This window comes from Ovis aries, chromosome 15 (genome assembly GCF_016772045.2).
Source record: "Ovis aries strain OAR_USU_Benz2616 breed Rambouillet chromosome 15, ARS-UI_Ramb_v3.0, whole genome shotgun sequence".
In the NCBI taxonomy this organism is placed as follows: Eukaryota; Metazoa; Chordata; class Mammalia; order Artiodactyla; family Bovidae; genus Ovis; species Ovis aries.
Genome location: NC_056068.1, coordinates 42,338,461 through 42,355,033, shown reverse-complemented (window position 1 = coordinate 42,355,033; position 16,573 = coordinate 42,338,461). Strand labels below are relative to the sequence as shown.

Here is a 16,573-nt window from a genome sequence, read left to right as displayed (position 1 = left end):
GTGGTCTGGTATTCCCATCTCTTTCAGAATTTTCCACAGTTTATTGTGATCCAAACAGTCAAAGGCTTTGGCATAGTCTATAAAGCAGAAGTAGATGTTTTCCTGGAATTCTCTTGCTTTTTCCATGATCCAGTGAATGTTGGCAATTTGATCTCTGGTTCCTCTGCCTTTTCTAAGTCTAGCTTGAATATCTGGAAGTTCACGGGTTCACATACTATTGAATCCTGGCTTGGAGAATTTTGGGCTTTACCTTATTAGCATGTGAGATGAGTGTAACTGTGCAGTAGTTTGAGCATTCTTTGGCATTGCCTTTCTTTGGGATTGGAATGAAAACTGACCTTTTCCAGTCATGTGGCCACTGCTGAGTTTTCCAAATTTGCTGGCATATTGAGTGCAGCACTTTCACAGCATCATCTTCCAGGATTTGAAATAGCTCCACTGGAATTCCATCACCTCCACTAGCTTTGTTCGTAGTGATAATTCCTAAGGCCCACTTGACTTCACATTCCAGGATGTCTGGCTCTAGGTGAGTGATCACAGCATCGTGATTATCTGGGTCATGAAGATCTTTTTTATACAATTCTTCTGTGTATTTTTGCCACCTCTTCTTAATATCTTCTGCTTCTGTTAGGTCCATACCATTTCTGTCCTTTAGTGAGCCCATCTGTGCATGAAATGTTCCCTTGGTATCTCTAATTTTCTTGAAGAAATCTCTAATCTTTCCCATTCTTTTGTTTTCCTCTATTTCTTTGCATTGATCTCTGAGGAAGGCTTTCTTATCTCTCCTTGCTATTCTTTGGAACTCTGCATTCAAATGGGTATAATCTTTCCTTTTCTCCTTTGCTTTTTGCTTCTCTTCTTTTACAGCTACTTGTAAGGCATCCTCAGAGAGCCCTTTTGCTGTTTTGCATTTCTTTTTCTTGAGGTTGGTCTTGATCCCTGTTTCCTGTACAATGTCACGAACCTCATTCCATAGTTCATCAGGCACTCTATCTATCAGATCTAGTCCCTTAAATCTATTTCTCACTTCCACTGTATAATCATAAGGGATTTGATTTAGGTCATACCTGAATGACCCAGTGGTTTTCCCTACTTTCTTCAATTAAAGTCTGAATTTGGCAATAAGGAGTTCATGATCTGAGCCACAGTCAGCTCCTAGTCTTGTTTGTTCTGACTGTAGAGCTTCTCCTTGTTTGGCTGCAAAGAATATAATCAATCTGATTTTGGTGTTGACCATCTGGTGATGTCCATGTGTAGAGTCTCCTCTTGTGTTTTTCGAAGAGGGTGTTTCCTATGACCAGTGCATTCTCTTGGCAAAACTTTATTAGCCTTTGCCCTGCTTCACTCTGAACTCCAAAGCCAAATTTGCCTGTTACTCCAGGTGCTTCTTGACTTCCTACTTTTGCATTCCAGTCCCCTATAATGAAAAGGACATCTTTTTGGCTGTTAGTTCTAGAAGGTCTTGTAGGTGTTCATAAAAACATTCAACTTCAGCTTCTTCAGCATTACTGGTCGGGGCATAGACATAGATTACTATGATATTGAATGGTTTGCCTTGGAAATGAACAAAGATCATTCTGTCGTTTTTGAGATTGCACCCAAGTACTGTGCTCCGAACTCTTTTGTTGACTATGAGGGCTACTCCATTTCTTCTAAGGAATTCTTGCCCACAATAGTAGATACAATGGTCATTTGAGTTAAATTCATCCATTCTAGTCCATTTTAGTTCACTGATTCGTAAAATATCAATGTTCACTCTTGCCGTCTCCTGTTTTATCACTTCCAATTTGCCTTGATTCATGGACCTGACATTCCAGGTTCCTATGCAATATTGCTCTTTACAGCATCGGACCTTGCTTCCATCACCAGTCACATCCACAGCTGGGCACTGTTTTTGCTTTGGCTCCATCTCTTCATTCTTTCTGCAGTTGTTTCTCCACTGATCTCCAGTGGCATATTGGGCACCTACCAACCTGGGGAGCTCCTCTTTCAGTGTCCTATCTTTTTGCTTTTTCATACTGTTCATGGATGGGGTTCTCAAGGCAAGAATACTGAGGTTGCTTGCCATTCCCTTCTCCAGTGGACCACATGATGGCAGAACTCTCTGTCTTGGGTGGCCCTACATGGCATGGCCCACAGTTTCACTGAGTTAGGCAAGGCTGTGGTCCATGCGATTAGATTGGTTAGTTTTCTGTGATTGTGGTTTTCAGGTTGTCTGCCCTCTGACAGAGAAGGTTAAGAGGCTTATGGAAGCTTCCTGATGGGATAGACTGACTGAGGTGGAAACTGGGTCTTGTTCTGTTGGGCGGGGCCGTGCTCAATAAATGTTTAATCCAATTATCTGTTGATGGGTAGAGCTGTGTTCCCTCCCTGCTGTTTCAGTTCAGTTGCTCAGTCGGTGTCCGACTCTTTTGACCCCATGAATCGCAGCACTACAGGCCTCTCTGTTCATCACCATCTCCCAGAGTTCACTCAGACTCATGTCCATCGAGTCCGTGATGCCATCCAGCCATCTCATCCTTGGTCGTCCCCTTCTCCTCCTGCCCCCAGTCCCTCTCAGCATCAGAGTTTTTTCCAATGAGTCAACTCTTCTCATGAGGTGGCCAAAGTACTGGAGTTTCAGCTTTAGCATCATTCCTTCCAAAGAAATCCCAGGGTTGATCTCCTTCCGAATGGACTGGTTGGATCTCCTTGCAGTCCAAGGGACTCTCAAGAGTCTTCTCCAACACCACAGTTCAAAAGCATCAATTCTTCAGCGCTCAGCCTTCTTCACAGTCCAACTCTCACATCCATACATGACCACAGGAAAAACCCCGTTTACCTGGGGCCAAACCATGGTGGAGGTAATGAAGATAATGGTGACCTCCCTCCAAAGATCCCATGTGTGTACTGCTACACTCAGTGCCCCCAACCCTGCAGCAGGCCACCACCAACCCTTGCCTCTGCCGGAGACTCCTGGACACTCACATGCAAGTCCGGATAGTCTCTTGTGGGGTCACTGCTCCTTTCTCCTGGGTCCTGATGCACAAGGTTCTTTTGTGCCCTCCAAGAGTCTATTTCCCAGTCCAGTGTAAGTTCTGGGAGCTCTACAGTGGAGTTAATGGCGACCTCCCCCAAGGGGGCTTATGCCATACCCAAGTCTGCAGCACCCAGAGCCCCTGTCCCTAAGGCCGACCCATGTACAGCCATACAAGTCTTCCTAAATGAAAAAGATCATGTGAATAGTGCTTCAACAATGATCAACTTTTTCTCAGTCGTGTCCAACTCTTTCTGATGCCATAGACTGTAGAGCGTGCCAGGCTCTCTGTCCATGGGATTTTTCCAGGCAAGGATACTGGAGTGGGTTGCCATTTCCTTCTCCAGGGGATCTGCCTGATCCAGGGATCGAACCTGGGTCTCCTGCATTGTATCAGATGCTTTACCATCTGAGCTACTAGGGAATAGTGCTTAGCTAAAATCAATTAAGTCAGTGATTAGTAGGGACCATCCACAGGCTGTGTAGGTAGTCCATGAACCCCTAAAATTACATCCAAAACTTTGTGGAGGAAGGTTTTAATCAACAAGATATTCTTTACAGAAATAAGTGCCACCAAGGAGTCAATGCCTATTTCACACATTAAACAAAATAGCTTTAATTAAATTAATTTGAACTTGGTTGAGATAATTCAATGAGCAGAAACTTTCAGGGAGGAAGAAAAGGAACACATGATTTTTAACAGTTTAAACTCCTATGGGGAGGCAGATATACTAGTACTACCTTGGGATTGATGCCATCATTCATCTTTATTAGGATACTAGAAACTCTATGTGTGGTGATTTAGTCACTGAGTCAAGTCCAGCTCTGGAGACTTCATGGTCTGTGGCCTGCAAGGCTTCTCTGTCCATGGGATTTTTACAGTCAAGAATACTGGGGTGGGTTGTCATTTCCTTCTCCAGAGGATCTTCCTGACTCAGGAATCGAATCAAAGTCTCCTGCATTGCAGGCTGATTCCTTACCAACTGAGATACAAGGGAAGACCATTAAACTCTTCTGAGGCTCTCTAAATTTCACTGATGGAAGTCCCAAAGAAGAATAAGGATGCGGCTATTAAAGGAAAAGGAGTAATGTGTTTCAGAGTTGAGCAGGGAGTAAAATTCAACTTGAGATAGGGGGGAGATAAAAAGGTAGATTTTTTGTGTAAGGAATTAAGAATTCAATGGAGAAGTAGAGATGAGCCCTCAGGAAAGGGACAGTTTCAACTCAACGATAAAAAAACACAGATGGAGAACAATGTGAAAAACATACTCTGAGTGAGAAACTCTTACGTAGGTACATATATAAGACAAGCAAGAGACAACTGGACACGGAACAACAGACTCGTTCCAAATAGGAAAAGGAGTACGTCAAGGCTGTGTATTGTCTCCCTGCTTACTTAACTAATATGCAGAGTACATCATGAGAAACGCTGGGCTGGAGGAAGCACAAGCTGGAATCAAGATTGCCAGGAGAAATATCAATAACCTCAGATATGCAGATGACACCACCCTTATGGCAGAAAGTGAAGAGAACTAAAAAGCCTCTTGACGAAAGTGAAAGAGGAGAGTGAAAAAGTTGGCTTAAAGCTCAACATTCAGAAAACTAAGATCATGGCATCCGGTCCCATCACTTCATGGCAGATAGATGGGGAAACAGTGGAAACAGTGGCAGAGTTTATTTTTCTGGGCTCCAAAATCACTGTGGATGGTGACTGCAGCCATGAAATTAAAAGACGCTTACTCCTTGGAAGGAAAGCTATAACCAACCTAGATAGCATATTCAAAAGCAGAGACATTACTTTGCCAACAAAGGTCCGTCTAGTCAAGGCTATGGTTTTTCCTGTGGTCATGTATGGATGTGAGAGTTGGACTGTGAAGAAAGCTGAGTGCTGAAGAGTTGATGCTTTTGAACTGTGGTGCTGGAGAAGACTCTTGAGAGTCCCTTGGACTGCAAGGAGATCCAACAGTCCATCCTAAAGGAGATAAGTCTTGGGTGTTCATTGGAAGGACTGATGTTGAAGCTGAAACTCCAATACTTTGGCCACCTGATGCGAGGAGCTGACTCACTGGAAAAGACCCTGATGCTGGGAAAGATTGAGGGCAGGAGGAGAAGGGAACGACAGAGGATGAGATGGTGGGATGGCATCATTGACTCAATGGACATGGGTGTGGGTGGACTCCGGGAGTTGGTGATGGACAGGGAGGCCTGGCGTGCTGCAATTCATGGGGTCACAAAGGTGAGACATGACTGAGCAACTGAACTGACTGAAGAGATAAAGTAAGTTACAATCTCTGGCAGCGTTGATCTGAAACATACTCTAAGTTACATTACTCCTTTAATGAAGTATGAGCTGTCCAAAGTACAGAGGTCACTTTCTCATGTACTCCCTCTTAATTCTTCACCCAAGCCATTGCTAGAAAATTAGAGATGAAGTCCTGTCACAGGTGGTGAAATGAAAAGGAAGGGATTCTTTTAGTTTTATCTTCTAAGGAAAAACAAAACAGAGTACCGATTCATCTTTTACAGCACAGAGAAACTATGTTTTGTTTCTAAAAGCCTAAGTGATTACAGAGCAAGAGGAGCCTAGGTTAAAAACAATGAATACTAATTGGGATTAGAACCCATATAATTACATCTTTTATATATAACTTATTTAATGGTTTACTTTTTTACTTTCCTGGTTCATGTCAGGTGATGTAGGTGTAAAAATTAATCTTCTTTTCAGAAGCTTTTAGAAAAACACTGAAAAATAGAGAACAAGACATACCTAACTGCTGGAACAGGAGAGCCACACTAGTTCCTGTGACAGGAAGACTGTCATGCAAGGGAGTCTGGATTAGCTGTCTGTCCCCTGCACCCAAGGAAAACAGCTTCTGCAGAATGGGGGGAAAAGACATATATACAACAAATGATTTCTTTTCACACATTTTCTCAAGATAAAAAAAATCGCTTTGAAGTTCAAATTTAGAGCAGATGACAATCATATAAGACCCAATTAACAGATGCAAAGGGCAATAAGGCAGCTCAAAACACTAAAGTTACTTTGTGCCCAAATGAATATGATACAAGATAAAGTTACTTTGTGCCCAAATGAATATGATACAAGAAAATTCAGTAGTTGGAAGGTGAAAATTTAGTAATAATGAAACACACAAATCAGTGACAGTAACATATAACTTAAAAATAATACAATGTTAAAGCCAACATTTATATGCCAGTTATATGTGAATAAAACTGGGAAAATAAAAGAAATACAGTAATATGAAACATATAGTTTAAAAACTTCTAATAGTCATAATAAAAATCCTTTTTAAATTAAAAAAAATTACATAAAATCATGTCAACAAAAATTTCATCATAATAGAGGCTCATAAAATAACTCATGTGGTTTACAATTTAGGTTCGATTGTGACTAAACTCTCATTTCATATTCTGCCCTTGGAGTACACACAGAATGAGGGAAGAGAGTGCAGAAGGAAAATAAACTTAAGAGTAACCAAAAGACACTAGGAAAGATAGTAGATAGTTAAAAAGGCAAAGGGCAAGGGAAAAATATGTCAATTTTACCATAAGTAACATCTCTATCAGACTTTTTAATCGATCAGAGTTTAAAAAATGTAATTTTTAGAGGGCTTTTCTTTCCGTCAATATTACATAAGAATAAGCATAGTAAGTGGTCAACTAATCAATTTTAGGACTTAAGTAGTTTTTTTAAGTTACCTAGGAACATTTAGTCATAGAAGCTGAGGTTCTCATTTTTCTGCTTCAGAGAAGAAGATAAAAATTTCAAGACACAGAGAAGATGAAAGACATGTCACTTTGAGAAAGCTTTATTTCAGTATAAGAGTTTAATGTCCTCATGCACTCAATCTACGTATGACAAAATTCTTTAAGGTATAGATTATACTTTCCAAAGAAGATCTGTGATTTTGGACAATGGTCAACATCATCATTATTATATTATTATTAAAGGTAAACAACTGAGATGAGAAAAATAAGCCCTCTTCTTCTGAAGCTTAAGTGCAAGCTATTCTACTAAACATTACATACAACATACAAAATGGTCTTAAGGACTGCATATAACTGATTTTAACCAAGGAAATGAAGAAATGAATTCATCTATCCGGGGTAGTTACAATGTTACAAAAAATTATACTGACAGTTTTCTTAATGTTATCTCTGAATTTTTATCACTGAAAAAAATTTTAATGAGGTGTAATCATATAGAGGAATAAGCATGGTATAAAGAACACATTTGAAATTCAATTTTAAAAAGTGCATTCCCAAGAAAATGTAAGTTAGATTTCAAGTTACACAGAATATAACTTCTAACTATGCAATGTGAAAGGTGAACCCTGTGTTAAAATTAACCCCATGACCTAAGAAAAGAATGGAATCTTGTGTTTCTAGAAGGAAGACCACAGGGACAATGCTTAACTAAACTAAGACCTTTTTTTTTTTTTCCCAAGGATTGAACTCTCGCCCCCTGCATTGGAAGGGTGGAGTCTTAACCACTGGACCGCCAGGGAAGTCCCCTAAGACCCACTTTAAAAAGAAAATATTTAAAGAATTCGTTTTTTTCCCCTTTTCTCCATAAATTAAATTAACTGGAGGAGAGGAGAAGAGAAGCAGGCCCTCTTCATCTTCTTTTTTATTCTGTTTACCTGAGACCCTCCAGCCGCTGGGACAAGACACGCACACAAGTTTGCAATGAGACTTTCCAAGGAGACATTCAGACTGTCCACATATACAGTGTAGATCAAACCCAGGCAAGCCTGAAAACAAAAGATGCATGTAGTTATTTCATGGAAAAAGCAAGCACTAAAAATAAATTATGACATCTGCTCCCAGGAAAGTTTCTCTTTGAACATAGTATATTCTACAGTGACCACAGAATAAATTTTAAGCAGCAAATGTTATTAAGTTTATTTAATTTTCCTCCAGAACCAGAAGCTCTAAATGAGCTTCTAAGATGAGTTTATAAAAAACAGAAGTATATAATTTGTTAAACAGGTGTTTGTGTTCAGATAAACACTCTAGCAAATCTGTAAGGCTTAAAACTCTTTTTGTCTCAACTTATTTTGCAAAACTCCAATTTTCAAGAAAAAAATTTAGAAACTTTACCTTATTTTGTGATTATCAATAATTCAGAACATTTATTTTACAGAAAAATTTAACTTATGTGAATTATTACAAAGAACAGCAAAATAGAGAATATATAATTAACACTTTAAGCTCAGAAGAAGGTAGGTGGTAAAATGGACGACAAAATGGAATCATATAAATCTTCCAGTTTATTAAAATCTATAATTAAAAAATTAGTATCTGTTAGGAGTTACCAATTGTCACTGAAATCTTGACACTAAGAATATATATAATCTCAACTATACAGAAAATTTTTCCAGAAATTATGCATTAATTTCTCAAATCCTTGAGAGATTTTAAGGTATAATTTATACTTTCTAAAAAGATCTGTGATTTCTAGACAATGGTCAACATAACTAATATTAAAGATAGCAATTGAAGTAAGAAAAATAAGCCCTCTTTCCTTTCAAATGTATTTATAACTACAGTAAATTTTTTTTCTATATTTGAAAACTCTAACTATCTAAAAAGTAAAATATCTGGAAGTAAATAATATTTTAAAGCTATGTTGGAAGCAGTATGATCACAACTATTTGAAATCACAAATACTCATCCTATTTCCTGTCACCTGGACTCCTAAAAAGATCAGTAAAAACACACTAAGTTGTTATATTACTAATGCATTTTAAACTTGATACAAGTAATCAAATAATTTCTTTAGGAGTCATAAATTTTGGAGTCAGTAAAGATGGGACCTATTTTAAAACAAATTAAACATCCTTAAATATAAGGATAGTTTAAACATCATTAGAAGTTTAAATAGTTATACTAACTTATTCAGGTATTTATTTCACCCAACATGAAATTCATTTCTTCTATTCACAGTTATTTTATTTTATTGATGAATTTCCAATCAAAGCTATTTTAGGTACAAAAAAACTTGTTACCATGGTTCACTCAGAATAGATTTATACAATGATACAAATCAATAACAACAACTATGAGTTCTTTACCCTAAAAATTTCTGGATAATCTAATCTGGATACCAACACCAGGCTTTTGGGAGCAAACACTTCCGCAGGCTGAATCAAACCAGACACTTCCACTTCACTTTCAGTCTCTTCCTTCTTTGTTCCCTAAAAAAAGAGACACTGTAATCAACAGACAGACAATTTCTTAGGGTTACAACTGACAAAATGTAGACATATCACATACTTCCATGTGATTTATAAAATCCAAAATTAATTACAAAATATAATTTACAAAACTCAAACTAAAAACAAAGAACATACTTTGAGAGGAATCTAAGAGGCAAGTAGGCAAAGAAATTATGAAGCAGGGCATACTCATTACATTTCTGAAAATCCTTAAGCTCCAGATATACAGCACAATTTTATTTGAACATTTGGTTTCTATGTGAGGTACCAGTAATAAAAGGTAAATAAAACACAATTCATCACTGACTAGACAAATACAAATGACACTTAATGGAAATTCAGTTTTTAAGACAAGAAAAAGAAATCTGTTTTAGAAGTAAGGCACTACTGTTTAGTTTTGTTTTTTGGGCTTCTCCCCATCTTTCAAGCAAAAGAGATAATCATTTAGGATTATCTTACAGAATGCTCTTAGAAGTAAAGCCCAAACAGCTCTAAATTCTTTTTTCTCAGGAGCAACAATGTTGATTTTTTTAAAAAACAGAGGATATTTTTATATACATAACTAAGTTTCAGTTGTCACTGAACTGTAAAGTTAAAAATAGTTGAAGTGTAAAGCTTATGTCATGCATATTTTATTAGCACAATACAAATATCTAGAATTTTTTTAAAACCCTAAATATTCAGTGATTAAATACCGGTTAATGTAATAAACTTGAAAAGTATTATTCTGGGGCTTCCCTAATGTTCCAGTGGTTAAGAATCCACCTTGCAATGCAGGGGACACTGGTTCCATCCCTGGTTCAGGAAGATCTCATAATGCTGCGGAGCGACTAAGGTCATGTCCCATTGACTACTGAGTCTGCATTCTGGAGCCCATGAGCTGCAACTACTGAGGCCTGCATGCTCTAGAGCCCATGCTCTGCAACAAGAGAAGCTACCTCAATGAGAAGGATTGATGCCTGTGCACCGCAACTCGAGAGTAGCTCCCACTCTCTGCAACTGGAGAAAGCCTGTGCACAGCAACAAATACCCAAGGCAACCAAAAATAAACTAAATATATAAAAAGAAAAATATTATTCTCATTTATAAGCAACAAATATTTCCCATGCACCTACTGCTCCATAACACTATATGATGCACTATAAAAGTTTCAAGAGAAAAGAAAAAACCAAGATAGAAAAATATTCAAATTTATTTCCAAATGATATTCTAAGATGCTAGGACATTTTCCCTGACTAGAATCCTTTACTCTTTCCTTTCCACTAATCAAAGGTCCAGGAGCTTAGAATTTATCTTGCTTCTCGAAAGCTTTCCTTCACTGATTTTTCTCTCCAACTGTTAATTCTTAGCATTGTTCATACCTGCTCATACTTATTTCTCCTGCCAAGCCTCTCCCCTAAATGCCACAAAATTCCGATTCAACTGACTGCTTGACCTCTCCACTTAGATGACAAATAGGTTTCTCAAATATGACAAAAATACAGCTCCCATCTTTCTTCCCGAACTCCACTCCTCCTGCAGTAACCTCTTATCTCATCTAAAGCAAATTCTATCCTCCCATTTAGCAAATCAAAAATACTGATTCCTCTCTCTTTCATAACCTTGGTAGCAATCCCGATTTCTCATCACCTCCACTGCTACCACAGGACTGTGAGCCACTACCGTCACTTTTCTGGGTTATTTTATCAGCTCCCTTTAGTCTTCTCCATTCCTCTTTAGCCCTACTTTGCTTCCTTGATGCTCCTCAAAAGTGCTGGACATGTTCCCAGGAAAGGGTCTCAAACACTTTATTATTCCTTTGCCCAGAACAGAAACAAGTAATTCCCTCATCTCCCTCCTCCTCCCATTCAAGCAAACTTCTGCTCCATTAAGGCTTTGCTGGCACCCTACTTGAAACTGCAATATCCTAACCCCACCTATGTTCCCTTTGCTTATTTTATTTTTCTCCATGGCACTTGTTACCATCCAGCATTTCACTTATATTGTTTTCTGGTTTTTGCCTCAATTGGAATGTGCTCCATGAAGACCACGACTTCTGTTTTGTTGACTGGTGATTTCCCAGTTTCTAAAACAAGAGGTGGGCACATAGTTGATATTTATCTAATATTTACTCACTGCATTCATGCAGGAATGAATTTTCTTACATAAAATTAAAAATCTTATTTTACCAAGGGAAGTTTTTCACCTCTACTCGAGGAGGCCAAGAACTGTATTAATATTTTCTATCTTCCTTGGACCCCATATACCTTCTATACAGTGAAATATGACCAAGTATTAGATGTCTACGGAATGTACATATCCAAAGGGAAATATCTGTTTACTTTTTATTATGTATGATAAGATCCATATGCTCTTGAAAGATTTTCATTTGTTACAAAGCAAAAGCTAAAATTAGGTTGGGTGGTTCTGGAATTCTTAGAAATAATAAAAATGTGATGAAAATGAATTTACCAAAGATTTCCACACTTAATGAATCATATTTTTTATGGATTACTAACAAATTTTGTCCTTGCATGACAAAAAAATGACTGAAATTCCTGAAAGAGATAAAGTTATCCACATTTTTATGAGATTGTGATACTTGCCCTAGAGTACCATTAGAAGTCCGCTTAAGTACATAATCATTTCATATAAATGACCGTTAACCTATGTTAACCTAAACATAAAATAGAATGCATTGGTCATTTCCTTTAATTAAGTGGAATAATTATTAACAAGAAAGAAAAAAGGTCTGACATAATATGAATCAATACTAAATAAAAACAAGTCTATTTTCTTTATATCACTTTTTATTATAGATTTGACCTTTACTTTGTAAATGTGCTATAAATCATAAGATGCTGCTAGTCTTCATTCCAATAGCTCTTCTATAAGAATACAATGTCCCAAATTTAGAGAAAATTCATATTCCTTTTTTCAAAGAAAAATGCACTGCTGTAATTTTTGTTTAATTGTTGTTTATAACAAGTCTTATTCCAGTAGACAGTAGTGTTGTGGTTTTGGTTAACTTTTTCAATAAGTAATTTATCATGTAAAAGAATAGTGCTTTTTTTAATAGCTGTTAGAATATATTTTGTGTAATAATTCTGTAGTGATACTAACTCTGTTATGTGTTTTACAATGACAAATTTTCACATATTGAAAAGATGTGAGAAATGTAATAAGCAGGAAATTAAAAACACAGGATACAAATGTAATAGACATTATAATAATGGTCAGAAATTTGGCATTTTATAGTAGAAAGCATTTTCACATATTTACTCTCATTTGAACAAAACATACAAGCCTTCTTCCAAGCTGATTATTCCTTGATTTTAGTAGGTCCCAAAGTACTCTTGCCTGAAAAGTCCCATGGATGGAGGAGCCTGGAAGGCTGCAGTCCATGGGGTTGCTGAGGGTCAGACACCACTGAGCGACTTCACTTTCACTTTTCACGTTCATGCATTGGAGAAGGAAATGGCAACCCACTCCAGTGTTCCTGCCTGGAGAATCCCAGGGACGGGGGAGGCTGGTGGGCTGCCGTCTATGAGTCAGACACGACTGAAGTGACTTAGCAGCAGCAGCAATAAAGATACATGGAAAAGGAGATGGCAACCCACTCCAGTATTCTTGCCTGGGGAAATTCCATGGACAGAGAGGACCATGGCCGGCTACAGTCAATGGGGTCACCAAGAGTCGATCACGACTGAGCACGTCAGCAATAGATACAAATTTACCTTAAATTCTGTTTACTGAACTGCCTCACATTGACATATAAGATGATTTTATCTTATATTTAGTGTAAGTATGTGCCACAACTTGCCCACTTGCTGATATTTTTTCCTACCTATTATTACTACAGACCACATCTACCAGTGGCATTCCCAGCTTCTATGTGGTTTACATTCTATGTAGCTCTCCAACTCTTCATGCTTCAATAATATGGGATAAATTAGTACCCACCATAGAAATCTGCCCTAAAAGAACTACTGCCTTTCAAACATATCCTCAGGCAAAAATCCTAAAAATTATTAGAATACTTATTTTATGGAATGACTATATATAGCAGATAGGCACAATTTGTAAGAAGCTTATCCTACCACCTAGGTAGAATACTTCATTCTCATCTCTGCTCTACTCCTGATGCCTGACTCCTGTCTCTTCTATTCTGAAAAGACAAACTGCATCCAATATCATCTGTGCTAAGAAGACTCTTGAGAGTCCCTTGGACTGCAAGGAGATCCAACCAGTCCATTCTGAAGGAGATCAGTCCTGGGATTTCTTTGGAAGGAATGATGAACTCTAGTACTTTGGTCACCTCATGCGGAGAGTTGACTCACTGGAAAAGACTCTGATGCTGGGAGGGACTGGGGGCAGGAGAAGAAGGGGACGACAGAGGATGAGATGGCTGGATGGCATCACTGACTTGATAGATGTGAATCTGAGTGAACTCCGGGAGTTGGTGATGGACAGGGAGGCCATCACTGCAATTCATGGGGTCACAAAGAGTCAGACATGACTGAGCGACTGGACTGAACTGAACTGAAGCTCATTTTCAGCAACACTGTTTCATACTGTGTGTGTTTGTGTGTTAGTCACTCAGTCCACGCAGTTGTTTCCAACTCTTTACAACCCCATCGACTGAAGCTTGCCAAGCTCTTTGTCCATGAAATTCTCCAGGCAAGAATACTGGAGCGGGTTGTCTTTCCCTTCCCCAGGAGATCTTCCCAACCCAGGGACTGAACCCAGGTCTCCAGCATTGCAGGCAGATTCTTTACTGTCTGAGCCACCAGGGAGTTCCTACTAATTCTCCCGTCAAAATTTCTTTAAACACTCAATTTTAAAAGGAGAATGAAGGGGAAGGCGGGAAGAATTGTGAGAGTAACACCGAAACATATACATTAATATATGAAGTGGGAAGTTGCTATATAGCACAGGGGGCTCAACCCAGTGCTCCGTAACAACCTAGAGGAGTGGGACGGGGTTGGGGGGTGGGGTGGGAGGGAGTTCAAAAGAGAGGGACACATGTAAACTTACGGTTCATTCACATTGTTGTATGGCAGATAAGTAAACATATTTTTAAAGTAATTATTTGCCAATTAACTTTTTTTATATAGTTTTTTATTTTTTTAATTTTAAAATCTTTAATTCTTACATGTGTTCCCAAACATGAACCCCCCTCCCCCCTCCCTCCCCATAACATCTCTCTGGGTCATCCCCATGCACCAGCCCCAAGCATGCTGTATCCTGCGTCAGACATAGACTGGCGATTCAATTCTTACATGATAGTATACATGTCAGAATGCCATTCTTTAATTATGAAAGGAATTATGCAAGCAAAAATTTTCCAGTTTTACATTTCCGTTTTGAAAAGCAATTTATTACAGTATACCATTATATAGAGTTGCCACAGCTAAGCAATTTGAGGACTTTAAGATCTTCCAAAATTGGAAATAAAGGAGTCTGAGTAGTTGCAAAATTCTGTAAGGTCTACAATTCTGCCCTGAAAACTTCATTTCCTGCCTAATAGTCCCTTAATTATGTTGACATGTCTATATCATAAAACCTAATTTATTCTTGCATTGGTCTGAAAAATAATGACTACATGAGATAAACACATTTTAGGATTTCAAAGCTTCAGACAACTGGGCCACTAGCCTTCAGTTCAGAATGCAGTTTACCTCTAGCAAAGAAAATACCCTGATATTTTCCCCTTCAATAGCTCCTGGACTCGCCACTATTCCAAAAGTAGGGCAAATTCATTTGCAGGGCTATTATATATTCATCCAGAAAGCTGCCTATTTTTAAGAGGCACACAATCCATAAGTTTTTTAAACATATATACTTATAAGGCAGCATTTTCAAAAGTGTCTTCTGCTGGAGGCTAACAGATATTGCTCAGGTAAAAAGGTCTCCTAATAAAAAGTTTTGGAAACAATAAAGTCAAGTTTAAAAGGTTTCCTTACTGCAGGAATTTTCAGACTTTGATAGGCAAATCTCGTTTGTGCAATGTCAAGCAAAGAAGATATGAATTATTTCTCAAACTTACTAGACCAATGAAACTCTCTTTATTAAAAGCATCTAGAGGAGAACATAGGCAAAACACTCTCAGACATAAATCACAGCAGGATCCTCTATGATCCACCTCCCAGAATGCTGGAAATAAAAGCAAAAATAAACAAATGGGATCTAATTAAAATTAAAAGCTTCTGCACAACAAAGGAAAATATAAGCAAGGTGAAAAGACAGCCTTCTGAATGGGAGAAAATAATAGCAAATGAAGCAACTGACAAACAACTAATCTCAAAAATATACAAGCAACTTATGCAGCTCAACTCCAAAAAAATGGGCCAAAGAACTAAATAGACATTTCTCCAAAGAAGACATACGGATGGCTAAAAACACATGAAAAGATGCTCAACATCACTCATTATTAGAGAAATGCAAATCAAAACCACAATGAGGTACCACTTCACACCAGTCAGAATGGCTGCGACCCAAAAATCTGCAAGCAATAAATGCTGGAGAGGGTGTGGAGAAAAAGGGAACCCTCCTACACTGTTGGTGGGAATGCAAACTAGTACAGCCACTATGGAGAACAGTGTGGAGATTCCTTAAAAATTGCAAATAGAACTACCTGCTGGGCATACACGAAACCAGAATTGAAAGAGACACATGTACCCCAATGTTCATCGCAGCACTGTTGATAATAGCCAGGACATGGAAACAACCTAGATGTCCATCAGCAGATGAATGGATAAGAAAGCTGTGGTACATATACACAATGGAGTATTACTCAGCCGTAAAAAGAATTCATTTGAATCAGTTCTGATGAGATGGATGAAACTGGAGCCGATTATACAGAGTGAAGTAAGTAATATATATGGAATTTAGGAAGATGGCAATGAGGAGAATGACATTCTAACATGTATACTATCATGTGAATTGAATCGCCAGTCTATGTCTGACGCAGGATGCAGCATGCTTGGGGCATGTTTGGGAATGCATGTAAGAATTAAAGATTTTAAAATTTAAAAAAAAAAAAAGCATCTAGAGGACCTAGTGCCCTATGAAACATATGCTGAGAAAGGCTGTCACAAGCTGTTCAAGCATAGAAAATGTATGAAAGTGAAACATGTATATATTCCTATGTTCTATATCCTAAGAAGACTAAGTTAATACCATGCTTAATTCATAAATATATTCTATACCTGTTTCATTCATTTTCACATTTCAAAAAGTAAAGTGAGATTTGAAAATATCAGAATGTAGATAATGTTGCTGGAAGCTACGGCACTTTCAGTTCAGTTCAGTCACTCAGTCGTATCCGACTCAT

At 38.0% G+C, this 16,573-nt stretch overlaps 1 protein-coding gene across 10 annotated transcripts in view; it reads right to left on the bottom strand.

Moving 5' to 3' along the window:
* Positions 1–16,573, bottom strand: part of SBF2 (SET binding factor 2) — a 499,008-nt gene that overhangs the window by 243,055 nt on the left and 239,380 nt on the right. For all 10 annotated transcript variants that reach the window (XM_060399918.1, XM_042233068.1, XM_015101036.3 and 7 more), the window contains 3 exons: positions 9,115–9,237; positions 7,681–7,791; positions 5,784–5,889 (listed from right to left, as the gene is read on the bottom strand). Coding sequence is in view for 8 of the 10 variants with exons in the window: in XM_042233068.1 (XP_042089002.1) it covers positions 5,784–5,889; positions 7,681–7,791; positions 9,115–9,237 (340 nt within the window). In the remaining 2 variants the exon portion in view is untranslated. The remainder of the gene's footprint in view (positions 1–5,783; positions 5,890–7,680; positions 7,792–9,114; positions 9,238–16,573) is intronic.